Source organism: Cutaneotrichosporon oleaginosum, assembly GCF_008065305.1.
Source record: "Cutaneotrichosporon oleaginosum strain ATCC 20508 chromosome Unknown ATCC20508_contig01, whole genome shotgun sequence".
NCBI classification, from domain to species: Eukaryota; Fungi; Basidiomycota; class Tremellomycetes; order Trichosporonales; family Trichosporonaceae; genus Cutaneotrichosporon; species Cutaneotrichosporon oleaginosum.
This window is the reverse complement of record NW_027072170.1, coordinates 649,521-666,699: the sequence shown is the minus strand read 5'-3', so window position 1 is coordinate 666,699 and position 17,179 is coordinate 649,521. Positions and strand designations below refer to the sequence as shown.

The 17,179-nt window shown below is 61.2% G+C and overlaps 11 protein-coding genes across 11 annotated transcripts; 4 read left to right on the top strand and 7 right to left on the bottom strand.

Moving 5' to 3' along the window:
• Window positions 1–240: 240 nt before the first annotated feature.
• On the top strand, window positions 241–1,663 carry COLE_00290 (uncharacterized protein; the record flags this gene model as incomplete). Its single annotated transcript, XM_018420437.1, has 4 exons — window positions 241–749; window positions 800–891; window positions 927–1,093; window positions 1,127–1,663. 4 exons carry the CDS (start codon window positions 241–243, stop codon window positions 1,661–1,663), a joined length of 1,305 nt encoding a protein of 434 aa, XP_018277677.1.
• A 76-nt stretch (window positions 1,664–1,739) lies between these two features.
• COLE_00289 (uncharacterized protein) lies at window positions 1,740–2,647 on the bottom strand (the record flags this gene model as incomplete). Its single annotated transcript, XM_018423617.2, has 6 exons — window positions 1,740–1,827; window positions 1,967–2,005; window positions 2,040–2,176; window positions 2,210–2,376; window positions 2,409–2,516; window positions 2,548–2,647. 6 exons carry the CDS (start codon window positions 2,645–2,647, stop codon window positions 1,740–1,742), a joined length of 639 nt encoding a protein of 212 aa, XP_018277678.1.
• A 713-nt stretch (window positions 2,648–3,360) lies between these two features.
• On the top strand, window positions 3,361–4,588 carry COLE_00288 (uncharacterized protein; the record flags this gene model as incomplete). The annotated part of the gene is made up of 2 exons (XM_065626071.1): window positions 3,361–3,412; window positions 3,636–4,588. 2 exons carry the CDS (start codon window positions 3,361–3,363, stop codon window positions 4,586–4,588), a joined length of 1,005 nt encoding a protein of 334 aa, XP_065482565.1.
• Window positions 4,589–4,791: 203 nt separating this feature from the next.
• COLE_00287 (uncharacterized protein) lies at window positions 4,792–5,740 on the bottom strand (the record flags this gene model as incomplete). Its single annotated transcript, XM_018426798.2, has 3 exons — window positions 4,792–5,233; window positions 5,265–5,477; window positions 5,508–5,740. The coding sequence occupies 3 exons, from the start codon at window positions 5,738–5,740 to the stop codon at window positions 4,792–4,794; spliced, it is 888 nt and encodes a 295-aa protein (XP_018277680.1).
• Window positions 5,741–6,608: 868 nt separating this feature from the next.
• Window positions 6,609–7,866, bottom strand: COLE_00286 (uncharacterized protein; the record flags this gene model as incomplete). The annotated part of the gene is made up of 2 exons (XM_018426042.2): window positions 6,609–7,245; window positions 7,301–7,866. The coding sequence occupies 2 exons, from the start codon at window positions 7,864–7,866 to the stop codon at window positions 6,609–6,611; spliced, it is 1,203 nt and encodes a 400-aa protein (XP_018277681.1).
• A 1,003-nt stretch (window positions 7,867–8,869) lies between these two features.
• On the bottom strand, window positions 8,870–9,244 carry COLE_00285 (uncharacterized protein; the record flags this gene model as incomplete). Its single annotated transcript, XM_018425471.1, has 2 exons — window positions 8,870–8,958; window positions 9,007–9,244. The coding sequence occupies 2 exons, from the start codon at window positions 9,242–9,244 to the stop codon at window positions 8,870–8,872; spliced, it is 327 nt and encodes a 108-aa protein (XP_018277682.1).
• Window positions 9,245–10,438: 1,194 nt separating this feature from the next.
• On the bottom strand, window positions 10,439–10,853 carry COLE_00284 (uncharacterized protein; the record flags this gene model as incomplete). Its single annotated transcript, XM_018423619.2, has 2 exons — window positions 10,439–10,575; window positions 10,610–10,853. 2 exons carry the CDS (start codon window positions 10,851–10,853, stop codon window positions 10,439–10,441), a joined length of 381 nt encoding a protein of 126 aa, XP_018277683.1.
• Window positions 10,854–11,830: 977 nt separating this feature from the next.
• COLE_00283 (uncharacterized protein) lies at window positions 11,831–13,093 on the bottom strand (the record flags this gene model as incomplete). Its single annotated transcript, XM_018426799.2, has 3 exons — window positions 11,831–12,638; window positions 12,672–13,032; window positions 13,066–13,093. 3 exons carry the CDS (start codon window positions 13,091–13,093, stop codon window positions 11,831–11,833), a joined length of 1,197 nt encoding a protein of 398 aa, XP_018277684.1.
• A 368-nt stretch (window positions 13,094–13,461) lies between these two features.
• On the top strand, window positions 13,462–14,376 carry COLE_00282 (uncharacterized protein; the record flags this gene model as incomplete). Its single annotated transcript, XM_018423620.2, has 3 exons — window positions 13,462–13,971; window positions 14,087–14,276; window positions 14,312–14,376. The coding sequence occupies 3 exons, from the start codon at window positions 13,462–13,464 to the stop codon at window positions 14,374–14,376; spliced, it is 765 nt and encodes a 254-aa protein (XP_018277685.1).
• Window positions 14,377–14,707: 331 nt separating this feature from the next.
• COLE_00281 (uncharacterized protein) lies at window positions 14,708–15,450 on the top strand (the record flags this gene model as incomplete). Its single annotated transcript, XM_018426800.2, has 5 exons — window positions 14,708–14,852; window positions 14,891–14,953; window positions 15,001–15,227; window positions 15,260–15,350; window positions 15,386–15,450. 5 exons carry the CDS (start codon window positions 14,708–14,710, stop codon window positions 15,448–15,450), a joined length of 591 nt encoding a protein of 196 aa, XP_018277686.2.
• Window positions 15,451–15,574: 124 nt separating this feature from the next.
• On the bottom strand, window positions 15,575–16,612 carry COLE_00280 (uncharacterized protein; the record flags this gene model as incomplete). Its single annotated transcript, XM_018421446.2, has 4 exons — window positions 15,575–15,670; window positions 15,717–15,798; window positions 15,839–16,458; window positions 16,505–16,612. The coding sequence occupies 4 exons, from the start codon at window positions 16,610–16,612 to the stop codon at window positions 15,575–15,577; spliced, it is 906 nt and encodes a 301-aa protein (XP_018277687.1).
• Between the last annotated feature and the right edge of the window lie 567 nt (window positions 16,613–17,179).

Here is a 17,179-nt window from a genome sequence, read left to right as displayed (position 1 = left end):
ACGACGCCCCCCGCCTCCAAGGTGGCGACGCCGTGCCGCCCACCACTGATCACCAAGGTGTCTCAGCAGCTCCAGAGCGAGCCAATGACGCCTTTGAAGGCCGTCAAAGGCAACCTTCCCAAGACGCCACGTACTGATCTCAAACCTTTAAGAGTCGCTGCCCTCAAGACGCCCCGAGCCACTGATGACCCGCCACCTCTACGGCAACATGTGGCCCGGAGAGCTGTCAAGCGGCGATCTATGGGATCGCCCGGGCACGCGTCCCCCAAGCCGATTCGATCCACTCGAAGCATTCACGGGCCACTGACACCCCCACGGCCAGTGCGCGGAGAGCCCAGCTTCGAGATCCAGATCGTCACAAGTCGACTCCGCAATGTTTCGCTTGACGCCCTCTCCGAAACCGAAACAGATCTCCGCCGGCTCCTCACCTGCGCGACGAGCAAAACTATCCTTCCTTTCTCGGACGCCTTCACAGCCCCTGACTTCACTGAGCTTCTGCCCAGCGGCGTGTCGCCCACGGTCACCAAGGTTGGCGAGGCATCGTACTCGGAAGTGTTTTCTGTCGGCGACGGCGACAGAGCGGTGGTCGTCAAGGTTGTGCCGCTGCTCGGCAAAACTGGCTCCAGCTCCAAGGGCAAGACTGTTGCTGAGTTTCCGGACTGCTCCGCCGTCCCAGACGTTGTGCGCGAGATTGAAATCACGCGGCGAATGTCCCAGACGCCTGGAGGAGGATTCGTAGAGTTCCTTGGGTGAGTGTCTGCGCCTCATGTAACGTTCATCGAGCTTTGCTGACTGACAGTGCATTCGTCGTTGAAGGTACCTACCCAGCCCAACTGCTGGCCGAGTGGGACCGATATAGTGACGAATGTGGAACAGAGAACCTCAGACCAGGTGGGCTCAAAGCGCAGTCCAATGACTAACTCCAGACTCCTTCCTCCCCTCTCAACGCTACGCCCTTGTCGTGCTCGGTAACGGCGGAGAAGACCTCGAGAGTTACAGGTTTGAGAACACGCGCGGCTGGGTACAGGCAGCAGCGGTGTTTTGGCAGGTGGCGGATGCGCTGGCAAGGGCGGAGGCGTGGACAGAATTCGAGGTAAGATCGTCCTCACTCAGAAACTGATCGCAGCACCGCGACCTGCACGAGGGGCAGATTCTCATCAACGATGTCGACGCCGACCCACCAGCCCCAGTCACAGACTACCTCGACACACGATCAACAGGTGTTCGCGCAACAGTAATCGACTTTGGCCTCTCCCGCCTAGACATGCCGGACCAGGGGGCCGTCTACTCGGCCCTGCCCGAGGAGGTCTATGAAGGCGTGGGCGACCAGTGGGACGTGTACCGTGAACAGCGCGACGTCGTCGAGGAGGCCGGGGCATGGGACTCTTTCCATCCTTCCACGAACGTGCTTTGGCTGCACTACCTCGCGGCGCGCCTGCTGCGTTCCACGCCGACATTACGCAAGCCATACGCGCGACGAGGCAAGCGTACAGTCCCCAAAACGGCCGCGCAGGTCAAGACGGAGATGGCGCGCACGCGTGCGGAGGCCGCATGGGGCATGCTGCTGGAGGTCGAGGAGGAACTGAGCGGGCCACAAAAAGCCGACTTCTCTTCGGCGCAGAAGGTCATGGATTGGGGACGGAAGCAGGGTTGGGTCTCGTAGTAGGCAAAGGTGCATGGTTTTAGTTGTACTGTTGCTGGCAGCCTAGACCTATTTGGCTGCTGCACTAGTTCTCCGCTTAATGCTTGTGCTTGTGCTTCTTCTCCTTCTCCTTCTCGAGCTCCTTGGCGAAGTTCTCGATGGGGATGTGGCCGATCCACCCGACGCTGCTGTCAGCTCCGCTGGCACGAAGTGTAGTCTCCACTGTCGCTGTAAATCCTCGTCTCCACATCCAAACGAGCCGCCATTCCTCAGGCCGATCGCCCCACTCTCCACTTCCGACCTCCATCGCACGCGAGTACTCACTTTCCAAACCCTCCGATGTAGTACGCATCGTGCGGGGCGCTTTCATCAGCCAAACCCTCCGTCCCAGACTCACAACTTGGCCCACTTGGACACATGCGCGCCGTGCGCATCCTCCGGGATCCACCACTTGGCGTCGGGGTGGTATGAGACGAAGCAGTCGCGGAGGCGCGCATGCTCCTTCTCATCGACCTCGTCCAGGACGGTGAGGTTCTGCAATCAGCTCCTTTTCTCGCCTCGACTCACGCCAATAAACGAGACACGCGGGATAGCGTACTCGTTGTGCGTGCTGGGCTTGCGGGGCGTCGCGAGCGCGTACGACGCCCGGCCTCCCGTCGCCTTGAGGTTGCGCTGCATCAGCGAGATCGGCATGGAGATGAAGGTGAGCGCGCCGTCGGGGTGGCACGGTGCGTCTGGGATCAGAGCAGGCGGGGACGGGACGCACGCGACTCCATAAGTGCGAAGGGGTGGCCCGCGTTCTCCGAGCCCTCGGGGAAAACGGAGGCCATCGTGCCCACCGTGACGTGGGTGACGAGGCGCGCGGCGTTCGCGGCTGCTGTTAGTCTGTTGGGCGGCGCACGTACTCGCTTCAGCCTCGGTTTCGCGGTGCGGCGCCTGCATCGAGACCTGGAAGGGTTGGGCCGCGACCGCGGCGGCGGCGAGGACGAGGGCGGAGACGTGCATGATGAGTGGGATGAGGAAAAAACGCAGCGGGATTGACAGGTTATGCAACGAGCACGGCACGCTTGGCGCAGAGGACAAAGGCCGAGCGAGGCGCGGATCAGCGCGCGCTGAGATGTGTCGGCCGAGGGCTGATTTATCTGATAATGAGTGGGTGGCAAGCGCCAAGCCTCAAGATGACGGCTCGGCGACGGCCGACACGGAACGGGCGCCGAGAAATGAAGGCGGAAGCGGGCGCGAATCGAACCACCGACCTGGTGGAGATGACGTGAAGCGAGATGGGTGGACGGGAGTATTTCCACGTGATGTGGCACGAGGTTCCCTTCAAACCGCATTTGGAGGTTGTTGACGTCTCTCTCTACGTGAGCAATTCACCCACACTCGCATCAATTGATTCAAACATCCACCCATCCTCTTCTATCTCTTCATACGTCCACGTCTTTGTGGTCTCTACTTTCCCGCCGTACTTGTCTCGTAGACCTTTGTGCTTGATCCTCGCTGACGTTGCAGTCGGGGCATCCGGCAATATACACGCGAGTCGGGCCGACCTCCACCGTGTCGCCCTTTGTACCTTTGTTGATCCCCCAGGTGCCCAGCCACATTCGCCAAGCGCTCTGATCGGCTCGTTCCTATCAATCTCCAACCTCCACTCAAACTCATCTCCCATTCCATCCCACTCCATCATTTCCTCCATCCACGCATCCCGCCCCCTCGCCATGTCGCGCGCACGCGTGCTCAGCGGAAGGGCATCCGTCGAGAGTGAGCAGGGTGAGATTCTCCCGCCACCACATTCAATGATTCAAACACTGACACTCTACTCTCTCCCCCCCCCCCTCTCTCTCTCTCTGTCGCTCCCTCTTCATTGCGTTTCTCATTCCATCCATATTCTATTGGTTGCTTGTATTGTGGCGCGCACGGACCTGCCACCCCGCTCACCCCGCTCACGCTTTGACCTCTTTTTTGTGCTCCGCCCTCATCCTACCTCCATCAGCCATGACCGAGGCGTGGCACCGCTTCATCGACACGCTGCGCGGCATGGAGCGGAAAGATGCGAGTGGGGACGAACGGCGCGCCGCGCAGTCGCAGACGGCGCAGCTCGAGACCGCGATCGACCAGATCACGACACTGATCGAGCTGCGGCGCGCAGCCAACGGCGGCGAGACGCCCCGCGCCTCGCCGCCCGGCGACGGCCTCATGACTCCGCCCTCGGGGATGAAGCGCAAGCGGCGCCCGAGCGTGGCCTCGGCGTCGCCCGCGCCCGCGACACAGGGCTCCGAGCTCTCCTCCCTCCCCTCACCCCAAGTGCGGGCCGGTACACCTGCGCGCGACCCCAAGCGCGCCCGGACCGAGATGGACCAGCCGCTGCGGCCCGGCCGCAAGATCGTCGTCAAGCAAAAGTCGGGTGCGCACGGCGGCAAGGGCAAGGAGGAGGAGGACGAGTGGATCCTGGGGATCGTGCGCAAGGCCGTCGGCGACAAACGCTACGAGGTCCAGGACGCCGACGACACCAGCTTGCGCTGGACCGCGCGGCTGCGCGACATCCTCCTCCTTCCCGACCCGGACGCGCCTACCTCCAGCCCTTCGCACCCCAGTAACCTCGAGGACTTCCCGCGCGGCACACAGGTGCTCGCGCTCTACCCCGAGACGACGAGTTTCTACCGCGCCACCGTCGTGTCCCCGCCCATTCCCGGCACGGGGATGGGGCGTACTGCGCGCGGCGCACGGCCCGACGCCGGCGCCAAGGCCGGGCAGTACCGCCTCGCATTCGTCGACGACGGCGACAGCGTTCTGGATGTGGACAAGGGATTCGTAATCATGGTGAGTGGACGCAACGCGGGATGGTTTGCTGATGGCAGCACCCTGGTGACCGGTAGAGGAACCCTTCAGCGGGTTTTAATGCGCCGCGCGGGCTTTCAGGCGGCAGACGCAGCGGCAGAGTGGTAGTCAGTGCGGGAGATTGGCTTGTATGATGGATTGTATGCACATGCATGGATAGCGGCGGATAGTCGTGAAGGTGGTTGTGGAACGTGTGCCTGCCGATGCCAGTCCTGCCCCACTACTCCGTGAACCATGTGCATGTACGATGCCCCACTCCTAGAAATTCCTCACACAACCTAATACAAATGCTGCTTGCTGACAACCCCCGCCTAGCAAAACATGTAGCCGACCGTAACGGCATCAGTCCCCGCCTCCCATTTACGGCGGTACTCGAACGCGCGCTCCGTGCGCCGCTTGGCGGCCTCGGGGCCGACCAACGCGGCGTCCGCCGCGGCCTGCGCGCGCCGCCGCTCGCGCCACGCGGTATCCGCGAACAGGGCCTCGCGCGCCGGCCGCTCTGCGTCCCACCGGCGATGCCACTCGCGGTCCCACGCGTCGCTGCGCGCCTGCGCCTTCCGCGTCTCCTCGAGCGCGCGCAGCGCCCGCATGCGCGTCTTGATGGCGTACGGGCACTCGGGGCGGTTCGCGCGCACCCACTGCTCGGGCTCGACGCCGTGGGCGCGCAAGTACAGTACTTGGATCCAGAGGAGGAAGTGGGTTGCGCCGACGCGGCGGAGGGCCCGCGGACGGCGTTCGCCGAGGTACGTCCACCTGGCGTCAGCGAGGCGGGGAGGGGGGTTACCGGGCGTGGTCGAGCCGGAAGCCGGGCGGGAGGAGGGGGTAGAGGCGGCGCGTGGTCGCGAAGACGAGTGCGAGCGAGCGCAGCGTCAGGATGTATAGCGGGAGATGGGACCAGTGGGGCGTGCGCAGGAGCCAGAGGTGCAGGACTTGCAGGAGGGCGACGACCCACGCCCACAGCAGCACGGGGAGATTGTCGTACAGCAGCAGGTTGCGCCTAATGTTAGGTGGCAAGGGGGGGACGTACTTCCGAGAGTAGAAGCAGAGGGTGTGCGCCGTTTTGGCTGCTTCGAGCGTCTCGTTGCAGACTGAGACGATCCGGGCGGTGGCGAATATAAAGCCGCCGAGGCGCAGCGCGAGGCTGAGGCTGATCTTGCCGACGCTCATGAAGAGGAGCAACGGGGTGAGTGCGGCCTGCACCGCGACCATTTGGGCTGTTTCGGAAATCGTGATGTAAGCCAGGATGAGAAAGTCGCCCATGGGGGTAGGTGGGTTGAGAACTGGCCGTATGGTGAGAGTAGGATCGTGTGGCGAACAGGTGTCACGCGGTGGGTGAATGTGGCGGGTTGTATGAGGTGATGGAAGTGGATGATGGATGCAGGGAGGCTATGAGGGGATGCTTGCAACAGACTTGACGAGAGACGCTGGCTCAGACTCCTCAATTTATGTAGCGCGAGCATGCTCGTGCTCGCCGGTGAATGCTGCTCGTACGCTGGCGTGCTAGCCATCGAGTACGCAGCGAGGGGATTGAATTAGTAGTGACTGTGGGGCCCTTATTGTTGTTCTGAGTCACTTCATTCTAATCTTTTGGACCCTCGTCCCATGTTTGTGATGCTTTGGGCCATGCCGAGTACAAATCCGGAATGAATGCGGCGTATGCCATTCACTGTCGCAGATCTATTCGCCACCAGCACGCCAAGACTATCTGGATTGCCCTGGGCACGAGCACGACGACCGCGTGCAGTGAGGCCGTAGGCTATGAGCAAAGACGTAGGCGCTCGGCGGTCTTGACATGCACGCCTTACGGGAGCAGGATGCAAGCAGGACAGAGGACGTCAGAGGGTGGATGCAGGCGGCAACGAGTCGACAGTACTCGACGTGGCATCACGTGCGGTGCTCAAGGGCCATGCAGGCAGCGTGAGACATGTTGACAACGTTGAGCTGCCGAGTAAATCCTTGCGGTCGGATGACGTGGTGTGGAACGGAAAGAAATCAGATACGCGCCCGACATTCTCTGAGTCTCACGAATAGCTAACGTCCTAATCCTTGACCGCTCGCTGAAACTGGCTCTTCCAGACATTTGCCACCAGCCATGACCACCACACCGTCCAAGTCACATGCATACAACCTAAGCAGGCCCGAAGTCAGCCTCGAGCGCCTTTCCCAGCGCCTCAGCCATCGCAGGGTCGATGGTGACATCACCGCCCTCTCCCTCCGCCTCCGCCTCACCCTCACCCTCACCCCCTTCCGCACCCTCGCCTACACCCTCCTCCGCCTCCTCGTCCGAGTCGCCGTAATCCCCGAGCCCGGCAAGTGCGCTTCCCTCAACCGTCTCCCCGACTCTGGCCCGCTTGGCCGGCTGCTCCCCCGCCCCTTCCGCCGCCTCCCTCGGCGGCTGCAGACCCGGCATGACGCGCACCATCCCGTACCGCAGCGCATGCTCCCACTCGTCGCGCGCAAACACATGCACGACGGGGAACTCGACGAACGCCGTGCCGTGCAGCGCGACGTCGAGCCCCTTGCTGCCGGGCAGGGGGGGGAAGTACGCGCCTCTCCCTGGTGGGCGGAGCTCGGCGGAGCGCCGCCGCGGGATGTGGTAGGGCATGGCGTAGACGACGTCGGTGGTGCGCAAAGCTTCGGGGAGGAGGGAGGCGAGCGTCGCGGCGTTCGGGAGGACGGGGACGCGCGCCGCGACGGGCACTTTGTCGTCCGTTGCTAGCCGGCCTGACGGGAGGAGATGGAGCGTGATAGCGAGAGATTGGGTTCTGGCATCAGCCGCCTTCCAGATCCATCATGCCCTTGGGCCTCAGGGAGACTCACTTGTGGTTCCAGCTGCTCTGGTTCTGCCGCCGCTTCTGCATCCCGTCGGGTAGGATGTCGACCTCGGCCCCGACTTGCGCCAGCGCCCACTTCAACCCGTCGGTCTTGGGCTTGCGCTGCCGTCCAACCTGCGCCGCACCGCGCCCTCGCCCGCGCCCTCGTGTCGAGGCCCCGCGCACCTCGTCGGCGCTTACGCCCTCCCCGAACGCCGCCACCTGCCGGCGCGTCGCTTCGAGCATTGCGTAGTCCCCGTCCCACGTGCCCTGCGTGAACTTTGCGAGGGGCACGAAGGCCGCGGGGTCCCGCACACCGTCGCATCCCGTCTTAGACTGGTGCGCGTTGCGGCACGCGACGGAGCAGTAGCGCGCGGCGCAGCGCGGGCATTTGTACTTGTCGGCAGCGTCGCAGATTGAGCAGTTTGGGAGGGTGGAGGTGGAGGCGGAGGCGGAAGTGGATGGAGTGGAAGGATGGGGTGCTGGGCGCTTCAGCGCGGATGGCGCGGCGGAGGTCGAGCCCGAGCTGGGCTTGGCGGGGAGGCCGAGAGAGGCCGGCGTTGGCAGAGGCATGCTGGAGATGGTGGATGGAGTCGTGTGCGGATCAGTGGCAAGTGCGAACTTTCAAGGTGGAGGTCGACGGTCACGTGATATGAATGCCCTTCTGATGCCCAGTTCAACTCTTCGATTTCGGGATGCTACTCTACTTGTGTCATCGCGAAGACCAAACGACATTGGAAGAAAGTGATTAAGCCCAGCTCTATCACCTCTCTCTGCTCGGCTCACAGATCTTCTCAGTCACAGGACATGCATGACAGCTCACGCTGATCACACAGAGAGGACACTACAAACCACGGGCAGCAGGCGCGGGAATACGTCCTGGCCGCCATCACTACAGAAACCAAACGGGGAACTCGAAGTGCACGACTCGGGGAAGGCAAGTGCGGCACGCCAGCCAATGAATGAGGAAGCGCCTACGTCCTCACAGTGCTGTCAGCGCCGCCAGCCACCTACTCACTGTCTACCATCACGTAGATGGTGTCGCCGTCACACACACCCTCCTCCTGAGGAGAGCAGTCGGGGCGGAGCTCGCGGTAGTCGAGGAACAAGCGGATGTGGATGGGATGCAGGCGTTTGAAAGCCGCGTACGCCGTCACGAGCATGGCGAGCTGGGTGGTGTACTTGATCTTAAGAGTCATCACGCCGCCGCGGCTGTCGCGGACCTTGACCGAGATGTGCGAGGGGGAGTCAAGGACGGCGGACATCGTGAGGGCGTGCGGAGAATTGGAGAAGAGCAAGAGTTGGTGGAAAGAGAGAAAGTGAGAGAGGAAGGCGGGATCATGAAGAGGAGGCGGGTGCGAGTGAAGCTGATGCCGGCCCTTGGGGTATAAACTGGTGCAGCCTTCTTCCACATCGTGTCCCCCTTCCTAACTCAAAAGCGTAGCATGCTAATTTGTGGTGGTCTACAGCACAAGGCCAATGAGGTCCGCGGACAAGCATCTCTACACATCTGCAAGTCATCATGCACGCGACAGCAGCGCTCTCAGCGCCTGCTCAAGAACTGAAGCGCCAGCGACTATGGGAACCAGCTGATGATGTATCGCTCTGCCGTGGAAGGAAGGCTGCCAGGCCGTCCAAAGCAAGCGGAACCGCCGCCGCCCACCTCTGCCATCAGCAACTTTGCACTGTCGCAAAGGAGGGCAAAACACTCACGTGGGATATAGTTCTCGATTACGTCGCCATCGATCATGTCCAAGTCCAGCGGAGTTGCGTGGTCGGAGAGTGGAACGCCGTCATAGTGAAGACGAAGAGAGCCAATGTCGAGGTTTTGGAGCTTCGCGTAACCCCGCTTGAGTTTGCCAAAGGCCGTGCTGGGCTTGATTTTGAAGAACCGCTCAGTACCGTCGCTGCCGCGGATGACGATGTTGATGTGGGCGTTCTCATCGGGCATGATGTGGATTGCGGAGGGGGCAGTGAGGAAGGTGTAGAGGAGGCTGCGAGAATGAGGATGGGAGACGGCAGAGGATCAAGAGGAGGAGGGGGTATGAGACAGAGTGAGAGAGTACAGGGGAGAGTACGAGAGGGAGCACGAGAGAGAGAGACAGAAACAGAGAGAAAGAGAGCGAGAGACAGAAGAAGAAAGAGAAAGAGAACGAGAGCCAATAAATAGGCGTCGGCACCGAGGGCGCAAGGCTCAATCCACGCCGATCCTATGTCGCGGCCTCGGGACCTTGAGGCTTCTTTCACACGTACGTCGATCTACGCGCCGCACATGCGCGCATGTCCGCACTTTGTAGCATTCCCAGCTTCCCAGAGATTCAGAGATGAGGCATTGTCGACTGAATAACGTGCACCCGTACAGTCTCTCCCCGTCTCTGAAAGTCCGCCGTATGCAGCTTCACGACCTGTATCGGTGCTCTCACAAGACTACTGCTTCACTTCGTTCTCCGGTCTCTGGACGCACATGATCCTTGTGTGGTTTCGCCGTCTTTGGACATCTTGTCGCTGTAGCCTGCAATTTTCGCTTTCTGCATTATACGTATCTCTCATAACTCGTTCTCCCTTCACATCTCTGCACCACATCGAGGTTTGAACCTGGCATTAGCGTCTCGGAGCATTCGAAGGGAGTGCGTACGAGGGATGCCGGTCGGTCGAGTCGTGAGCATTAAGTTTCGGTCTCAGTTCGCGTTGCAACCTTGGAAACAGTAACACGATTGTCTTGCCTTCTTTACCATGGTTTGGCTATTCTAACGCAATGTCCCGTCTTCTGAACGCTTTCGGAACGAATGGAATTGGTATTTGAATTGAAACGCACTCGCTCCCTGACTCCAGCGCCGCGCGTCATGAATCATGAATAGCGTTTGTCAATGTAAACATTCTCCACAGCTGGAGCGTCGTCACCCATGCTCTGGACGCCCCCTCCTCTGAAGAATAATTTTTTGGGTGAGTCTATGAGATGCAGCTTCAGCCTCCAAAGCAGCATACCGGCTTATGCTGAATGCACCTCCTTCGCGCTCAAGTCGCCACAATCAGAATTGCGATGCAGCCAGTCTGGGTGGCATCAAATATGCTGTACAACAACAAAATCCCTTCTCATGCACCGCTCGTTGCAGTCGATCCCTTGGAATGGTAGGACGAAACAGACTCACTCGAGCTCGAGGCACTGAATGCGGTCTTCCACGCCCCCGGTGTCAAGGAAGAGAGGGCCGATCGCGAGCTTGTTCCCGGACGTGTCACGCTCATGCAATGGGCAGACGTGTCCGCTGCTAGTGCACTCCGCGGCTACAGGATAAGACCACTCCCGCTTCACACTTACTAAACGTGTGCACGCCCGTGATCTCGACGATCGCGCCCTGGGGCAGACACAAGTCCTTGGGGGACGAGTCCGCTGTGATCGGCGTGCCGTCGAAGCGGAGAGCGGTGACGCATTCCTTCGTCTTCATAGCGTAGGCATGTAGAACACGGCGGAAAGCAGCGGTCGGGCTGCAGCGCATCACGATGCACTCCCTCTTGGGATGGAAGAGGAGGAAGATGGTGAAGGGCTGTGACGTTATGTCCATTCCGAGACTGGTAGAGTGGGAGGACAAGATTCAGAGAGAGGAGGCTTGAAGCGGGAAGTTCTTGGGTTGAGATGATAGAATGAGGTGAGAAGATGGGATGAATGCAACGCGATTAAATAATACTGGACGCGTGCTCACGTGAGCGCTGAGTCGAAGCTTTCAGTGAATGTGCATAGCCCCCCTATTCAATCTTCCCAATGCACCCTCTCGAACACGCGGCAATTGAGTAGATGCTGCATGGGTGAATGCTTGGCTGCCAGACATCACTCGCGGCGCACTGACGGAGTATACGAAGTTTCGGAGCGTTTCTGGGACACACTAAGGCTCATAACCCATTTGCGCAGCAGTGGCTGCATTCGTTCAAAGGCATCCATTTATCTGTGCATACATGTCCAGTCGTCATGGGATACTGCTCTGACTTTGCGGCGTGCATCTGAACAGGTGCTGAATTGTGCGGGTCGATTGATGAAATTCAGATTGAGGCGGGAGCCGGTTGTGTTACTTCCCAGCAGCATCGTTTCTCCTGCTCTAGTGAGCTATAGAGCTGGTGAGCACCGTCAGCGTCGTGCCACGGGTGTCCTCATCAGTTGCGTATTCCAAGCCCGGACGCTGAGGAGTCCTCGTCAAGACTCAAGCAGTCAGTGGATTACGCATTGGGAGCATTAGAGCGAATGTGCTGAGGCCCCCCGGCGCTCCAAGTCGCAGCTCCGCCGACCACTCACCCTTGCTCCTGGAAGTCATGCTCTGCTCAGTTGGAAGGAGCTTGCTCCTGGAAGTCATGCTCTGCTCAGTTGGAAGGAGCTTGATTCGGCACTCAAAGATAAGGAACACACGGGGGTTCTGCACAACCTGCCACCACACCGATCAGTCACACAATGCTCACTGTATCCATGCAGGAATGCCAAATATGCCCAGAAGTGTCTATGAGTGCGCCGACGACCCCGGACTCGACCGCTGTCGATCTCCACGAGCGCCGCCTACCCCGACTTGCGCTTTTTGCTGTCTTCGTCGGCGTCGTTGCCGCGCTTCCGCTTCTTGTCCTTGCCCTCTTTCTTGGCCTCCTTCTCCGCCTTGCGCTGCTCCTTCTCAGCCTTATTGGCCGCCTTCTCCTCCTTCTTCCTCCGCTTCTCCTCTTTCTCGCGCTTCTTGGCCTCCTTCTCGGCCTTCCGTACCTCCTTGTCCGAGACTGCTGGTGTTGATTCGGAAGTGACAGGTGATTCGGAGGTTGATGTGGCAGGTGTGGACTCAGTCGTTGCCTCCTTCTCCGCAGCCTTGGCAGCACGCTTCGCCTCCTTCCGCGCCTTCTTGGCCGCCTTCTCCGCTTCCTTGTCGGCATTCACGGCAGGCGCGTCCGCCCCGAGGTCGCCGAGTGAGATCTTCACCTCCGTCTCGGCGAACGACACCTTGCTCCCTTCCCACGCCACGCCGCCGACGTCGACCTTGACCTCCTCCTTCATGACCGCCAAGCTGCCCTCGGCTAGGGTCGGTGTGGCCGACCCGCTCGCCTGCCGCTGCAGCATCTTCTCGCGCAGCTTTCGGCGGAAGTAGTCGGAAACTGAGAGCGTCGAGGTGGTAATGACCTCGAGGGCATTCCGCTGCGGGTCGCCATTTTCGTCGCGGCTCGCAAGTTCGGGCGTCGACTCGCTCGCGGGCGTCGAGGCGCCGGAAACGGGTGCAGATGTGGCGGGGGTAGGAAGGGAAGAGACGGGGACGCCGAGAATGGCGGCAAGGGCGACGGGGTCCTGCGACGCCATCTTCTTGCTCGCAAGGTGGCGCTGGCGGGAGCTTCTGTCAGCCACACCCGGCTGGAGCACTCACGAGATCTTGTTTCGCACGACCGACGGGCCAGGGCTCGGTGCGGGAGACAGAGCCGGCGAAGGCTGCAGGCTCGGCGTTGCGCTCGCACTCGAGCGCGCAGCGAGACGCTTGAGCACATCCTCCAGCCCAGCACCGGCCTGCCCGGCGCCCACACCCAACTCCTTGCCCTCCTTCTGCAACCGCATCATACCAATGCCGCCGTTGTCCATCTTACGCACAACCGCAATGTGCTTGGCATTGCCTGAAGCATCCTTGCCCAGGCCCGTGTTCTCCTGCCAGCCCAGGTTGGACATGTGCTGCACGCCGAACCGGTTTTTGTCCTCGGACCAGGACAGATTGCGGGGGTCATACCCGATGCGTTCTGAGGTCAGCTCGGTCGATAGATCGTGCTTACGCTTTTGCTTGCGCTCTGCGAGGCCCATTGTTACTGGCGTTTGCTGGATGCACGAGATGGATGGAATATGTGTGGTCGCAAGACCTGTCAACAAGTGCGGGGTGACGACCCGGAATCAGAAATTTTGTCCCCATGCCGGTCTGTTGCCACCCAACTCGTCCACCCAACACCCAACAGCCAACATTAGCCGTCGCCCATCCTCCCTCTTCATCCATCCGCCCCCTCGGCACACCTAGACCCGCATAGAACACTCCAAGCACAAGTCTAGACACAATGGTGAGCACCCCGAGAGCATGCATGTTGGAATACACGCTGACATCCACAGCCGCAGGTCAGTACTTCGACGCCGCGGATCGCCGCCAGGGCCGTGCGGACACTAACGCGCAGAACGACTACATGGACGAGCACCGTCGCCGGCACGGTCGGCGTATGGACCACGAGGAGAAGAAGCGCAAGCGCGAGGCACGTGAGGTGCACAAGCACTCGCAGGTGACGCAGAAGATGGTGGGCCACAAGGCCAAGATGCTGCACAAGCGCCGCCACGCCGAGAAGGTGCAGATGCGCAAGAAGCTCAAGGCGCACGACGAGCGCAACGTCAAGCAGAAGGACGACGGCGCCGTGCAGGAGGGCGCGCTGCCCGCGTACCTGCTCGACCGCGAGGGCCAGAAGGACGCCAAGGCGCTGTCGTCGGCTGTCAAGGACAGGAGGAAGGACCGCGCCGCCAAGTACTCGGTGCCCCTGCCCAAGGTCCGCGGTATCGCCGAGGAGGAGATGTTCAAGGTCATCAAGACCGGAAAGAGCAAGCAGAAGAGTTGGAAGCGCATGGTCAACAAGGCGACATTCGTGGGCGAGAACTTCACCCGCAAGCCCGTCAAGCTCGAGCGGTTCATTCGCCCTATGGGTCTTGTGAGTGTTCTCAGGAGGGCGCGGGACGGCGGCGCGGTGTACATGCCGTCAGGCCGTCTTATTTCTTGTGCTCGGCTCCGTATCCGCGGTTCTCGGATGTCCTTGCTAACCTCAGCGCATGACCAAGGCGAATGTCACCCACCCCGAGCTGAAGACGACGTTCCAGCTTCCCATCCTCGGCGTGAAAAAGAACCCCCAGTCGCCACTGTACACCTCCCTCGGCGTGCTCACGAAGGGAACAATTGTCGAGGTGAACGTGTCCGAGCTGGGCATGGTGACAACGGGCGGCAAGGTTGTGTGGTCAAGTAGGTCTCCTGCGCCAGCTGCACTGACATAACAGAGTACGCGCAGATCACCAACAACCCAGAAAACGACGGGTGCATCAACTCTGTCCTCCTCGTCTAGACTTGTACTGTATCATCTATACCCATGCATCGATCGGCAGAAGCGGGTGAGCGCTGATCAGCGTCGCAAAGCAACGAACTTGCTACAACACGTCGCTCCTTGGACACCTTCTCCCTTCTTTTCACTCACTCCTCTCTCATCTCTTATCTTCTCTGACCTCCATGAACGGTGCCGCACTGAGGGCCTCGTCTCTTTCTCGAGCAGAAGCCTTCTCCCCGCACGCCGACGTCTTCTCGCGCGTCATAGCCCGGCAAGACACGCAAGCGCACGAGCGTAGGTCGCCCGCTTGCCTCTGACACCAGTCGCCTCCCTCGCCTCCCAAGTGACGGACATGCAAGCAAAGCTGCGCGCGCTCGCGCGCGACCCGGCGCCGCCGCGCGAACTCGCCCTCGACGAAGACCTCGCGACGGCGACGCGCGACCTCAACGCCGGGCTCCACGTCCTCGAGGCGCGGATGGACCGGCAAGACGCGCTGAGTGCGGCGCCGCGGCGACCCCCGGCGAAGCTGACGCAGTTCGCGCACTCACGCTCGCGGTCGAGGCGTTGGCGGGCAAGGTGGCGGAGCAGAATACGCAGCGTGAGGAAGGATGAGCGGAGGGCGGGCGTGAAGGACGCTGACAGAAGTCACCCAAATTGTGGCCGCGCGCCCCGACACGCAGATGGCGGCGCTGCGTACTGAGCTTGGCGATATGGGCCGCTGGTGCGAGCGGTTTAATAGTGCTTACGACCGTACGGTCGCGCGGTGCGCCACGCTCGAAGTCAAGCTCTCGGCGGCGAACGAGGAAGTCGCGCGGCTCCGGGAGGCTGCGCGCGTGGCTGCGCACCCCGTCGAGCGGGACACAGCGGACGAGGTGCGGCTCAAGCGTGGAGAAGCTCACGCTAGTACGCGCACACATCGACGCCCTCGCCTGTTCACCGCCAAGTCGCTGCTGTCCGCCACGGTAATGGCAGTATTGGCCGTAGTAGGCGCAGCTGTGCGTTCTCAGACTCGCTCACGACCTTACGACAGCCAGCCGCAAAAAGGCGCCATCATCCGAGCTGGTGCCCGACGCAGGCGTCACGTCTTCGTCATGATCAGTCCGCTGAATATCGTTCGTGTTCAACACCTCACCACATCAGTATGGGGCCACTACACACGCCTTGCCCCACATGTCTGTCTCCACATGCAGTTCACACGTGCAGTCTATCAATTCATATGCTACATGATGACACAATCCTTGTCCTTCTTCCCGCCACTCGCGCTACCCCGTCGCCGGCGCGACTCCTGCTTGCCAATAAGCTCTGCGTAGCGGACCTGGAGGTCAACCGGGGCTCGGAGAGGATGTGCGTCACCCTCTCACCTCCTCGGCCGGGGTCAGTAGTCCCTTGTCGTGGCGCGTCTTGAGGCTCTTTATCGTGGACTGCAACTCGTCGTGTGCGCGCCTGCCGTCAGCTCTAGTCCTCCCACTCATTCTCCACTCACTTCTCCTCCTTGCTCTTGACGAAGGGCACCTTCACATCCTGCCCGGCACGTTTGACAGCGGCCGCCGCGGCTGCCGCGCGCGCCTCGACCTGCACGGCATGCTGTGGTTTCGGCGCCGCAAGCTTCGGGGCGGGCTTTGCGGGCGGTTGGGACGGGGGCTTGGCCTGGGCGCCGAGGAGACGGGACATGGCGCTCTTCCCCGCCGCGGCCGCAGGCTTGCCCTGCGGCGTGCCCGAGCGCGAACTCTCCGGCGTGGCGGTACACGAGTGCGCCGGCGCATGCCTGTGCGGCGGACAGAAGGCGTGCGCGCACCCCTCGCACTTCATGGGCACGACAAGCACCTTGGTGCATCCGCGGCGGAAGCAGATCTCGCCCTTGTCCTTGCGCTGTCTCAAGATGGCCTTTTTGCGCGCCGCGCCGCCCTCGATGCCGGCGCATGTGCCGCTGAGGATGTGGCGCTCGACTGCTTCGTTCGGGTCCGCTGATGAGGGGACGATTTGGTCGCACATCGGACATTGGGGCGCGATGCGGTCGACCATCGACGGCGGGAGGGGCGCGGTGCATTGGTGCGCGGAGGGGAGGAAGTGGGGCTGGCAGAAGGCGAGTTTGCACGCCGGGCACTGGGGTTAGCTGAGGTGGGCGGCGCTGCGGCAACTGGAGACTCACGTAGAAGGGCAGGAAGTCGTGCAGGTTGCACGCGCGGTGGTGGCATGCCGTGCCGAGGAACATGAGCTCGTCGCGGCTAGACGGCGTCGGCGATGGTGAGGCGCTCATGGTGGGTTGTGGGTGTGATGAGGTGAGGTGACTGGAAGGCCTGGCGCAGTGGGGAGATCTGAACGGTGAGGAGATGCAGGAGGTGGCAATGGGTGCTTGCAGTTATGAGGAAGAGGAGAGATGGAAGCGGGAAGACCTGTAGTTAAGAACGCGAGGAGCTGTGTCAGCAAGCGACGCGCGCGCGTATGGAATGATGTTGATGGAATTATCTGGTGCTCGATCGCCATCGGCCACTCACTGATCGGAACGGTGACGCGTTGAGTTGTTTGCCACCCGACCATTAGTCAGAGGCGAATTAGCGGAGTCAGAATGTATTTGACTGCCAGCTATTGGGCTGATTCAACCAAGCATGCAAGCTCACGATCCATCGTTTGAAACGGCACCAGAGAACTCGACTGCTGGCAACAGCGACAATGCATGGCCAGAACTGCTAGTGGGATCTCTCGTACTCTCTCTCTACCTTCAGCAGATCAGCGGCGTGGCATCATCGAAGCACAGAGAAAATGACCCCCGATGTACTGAACATCAGATATCAGACGTTTGGGGTAGTCGACGCGAACATGCATG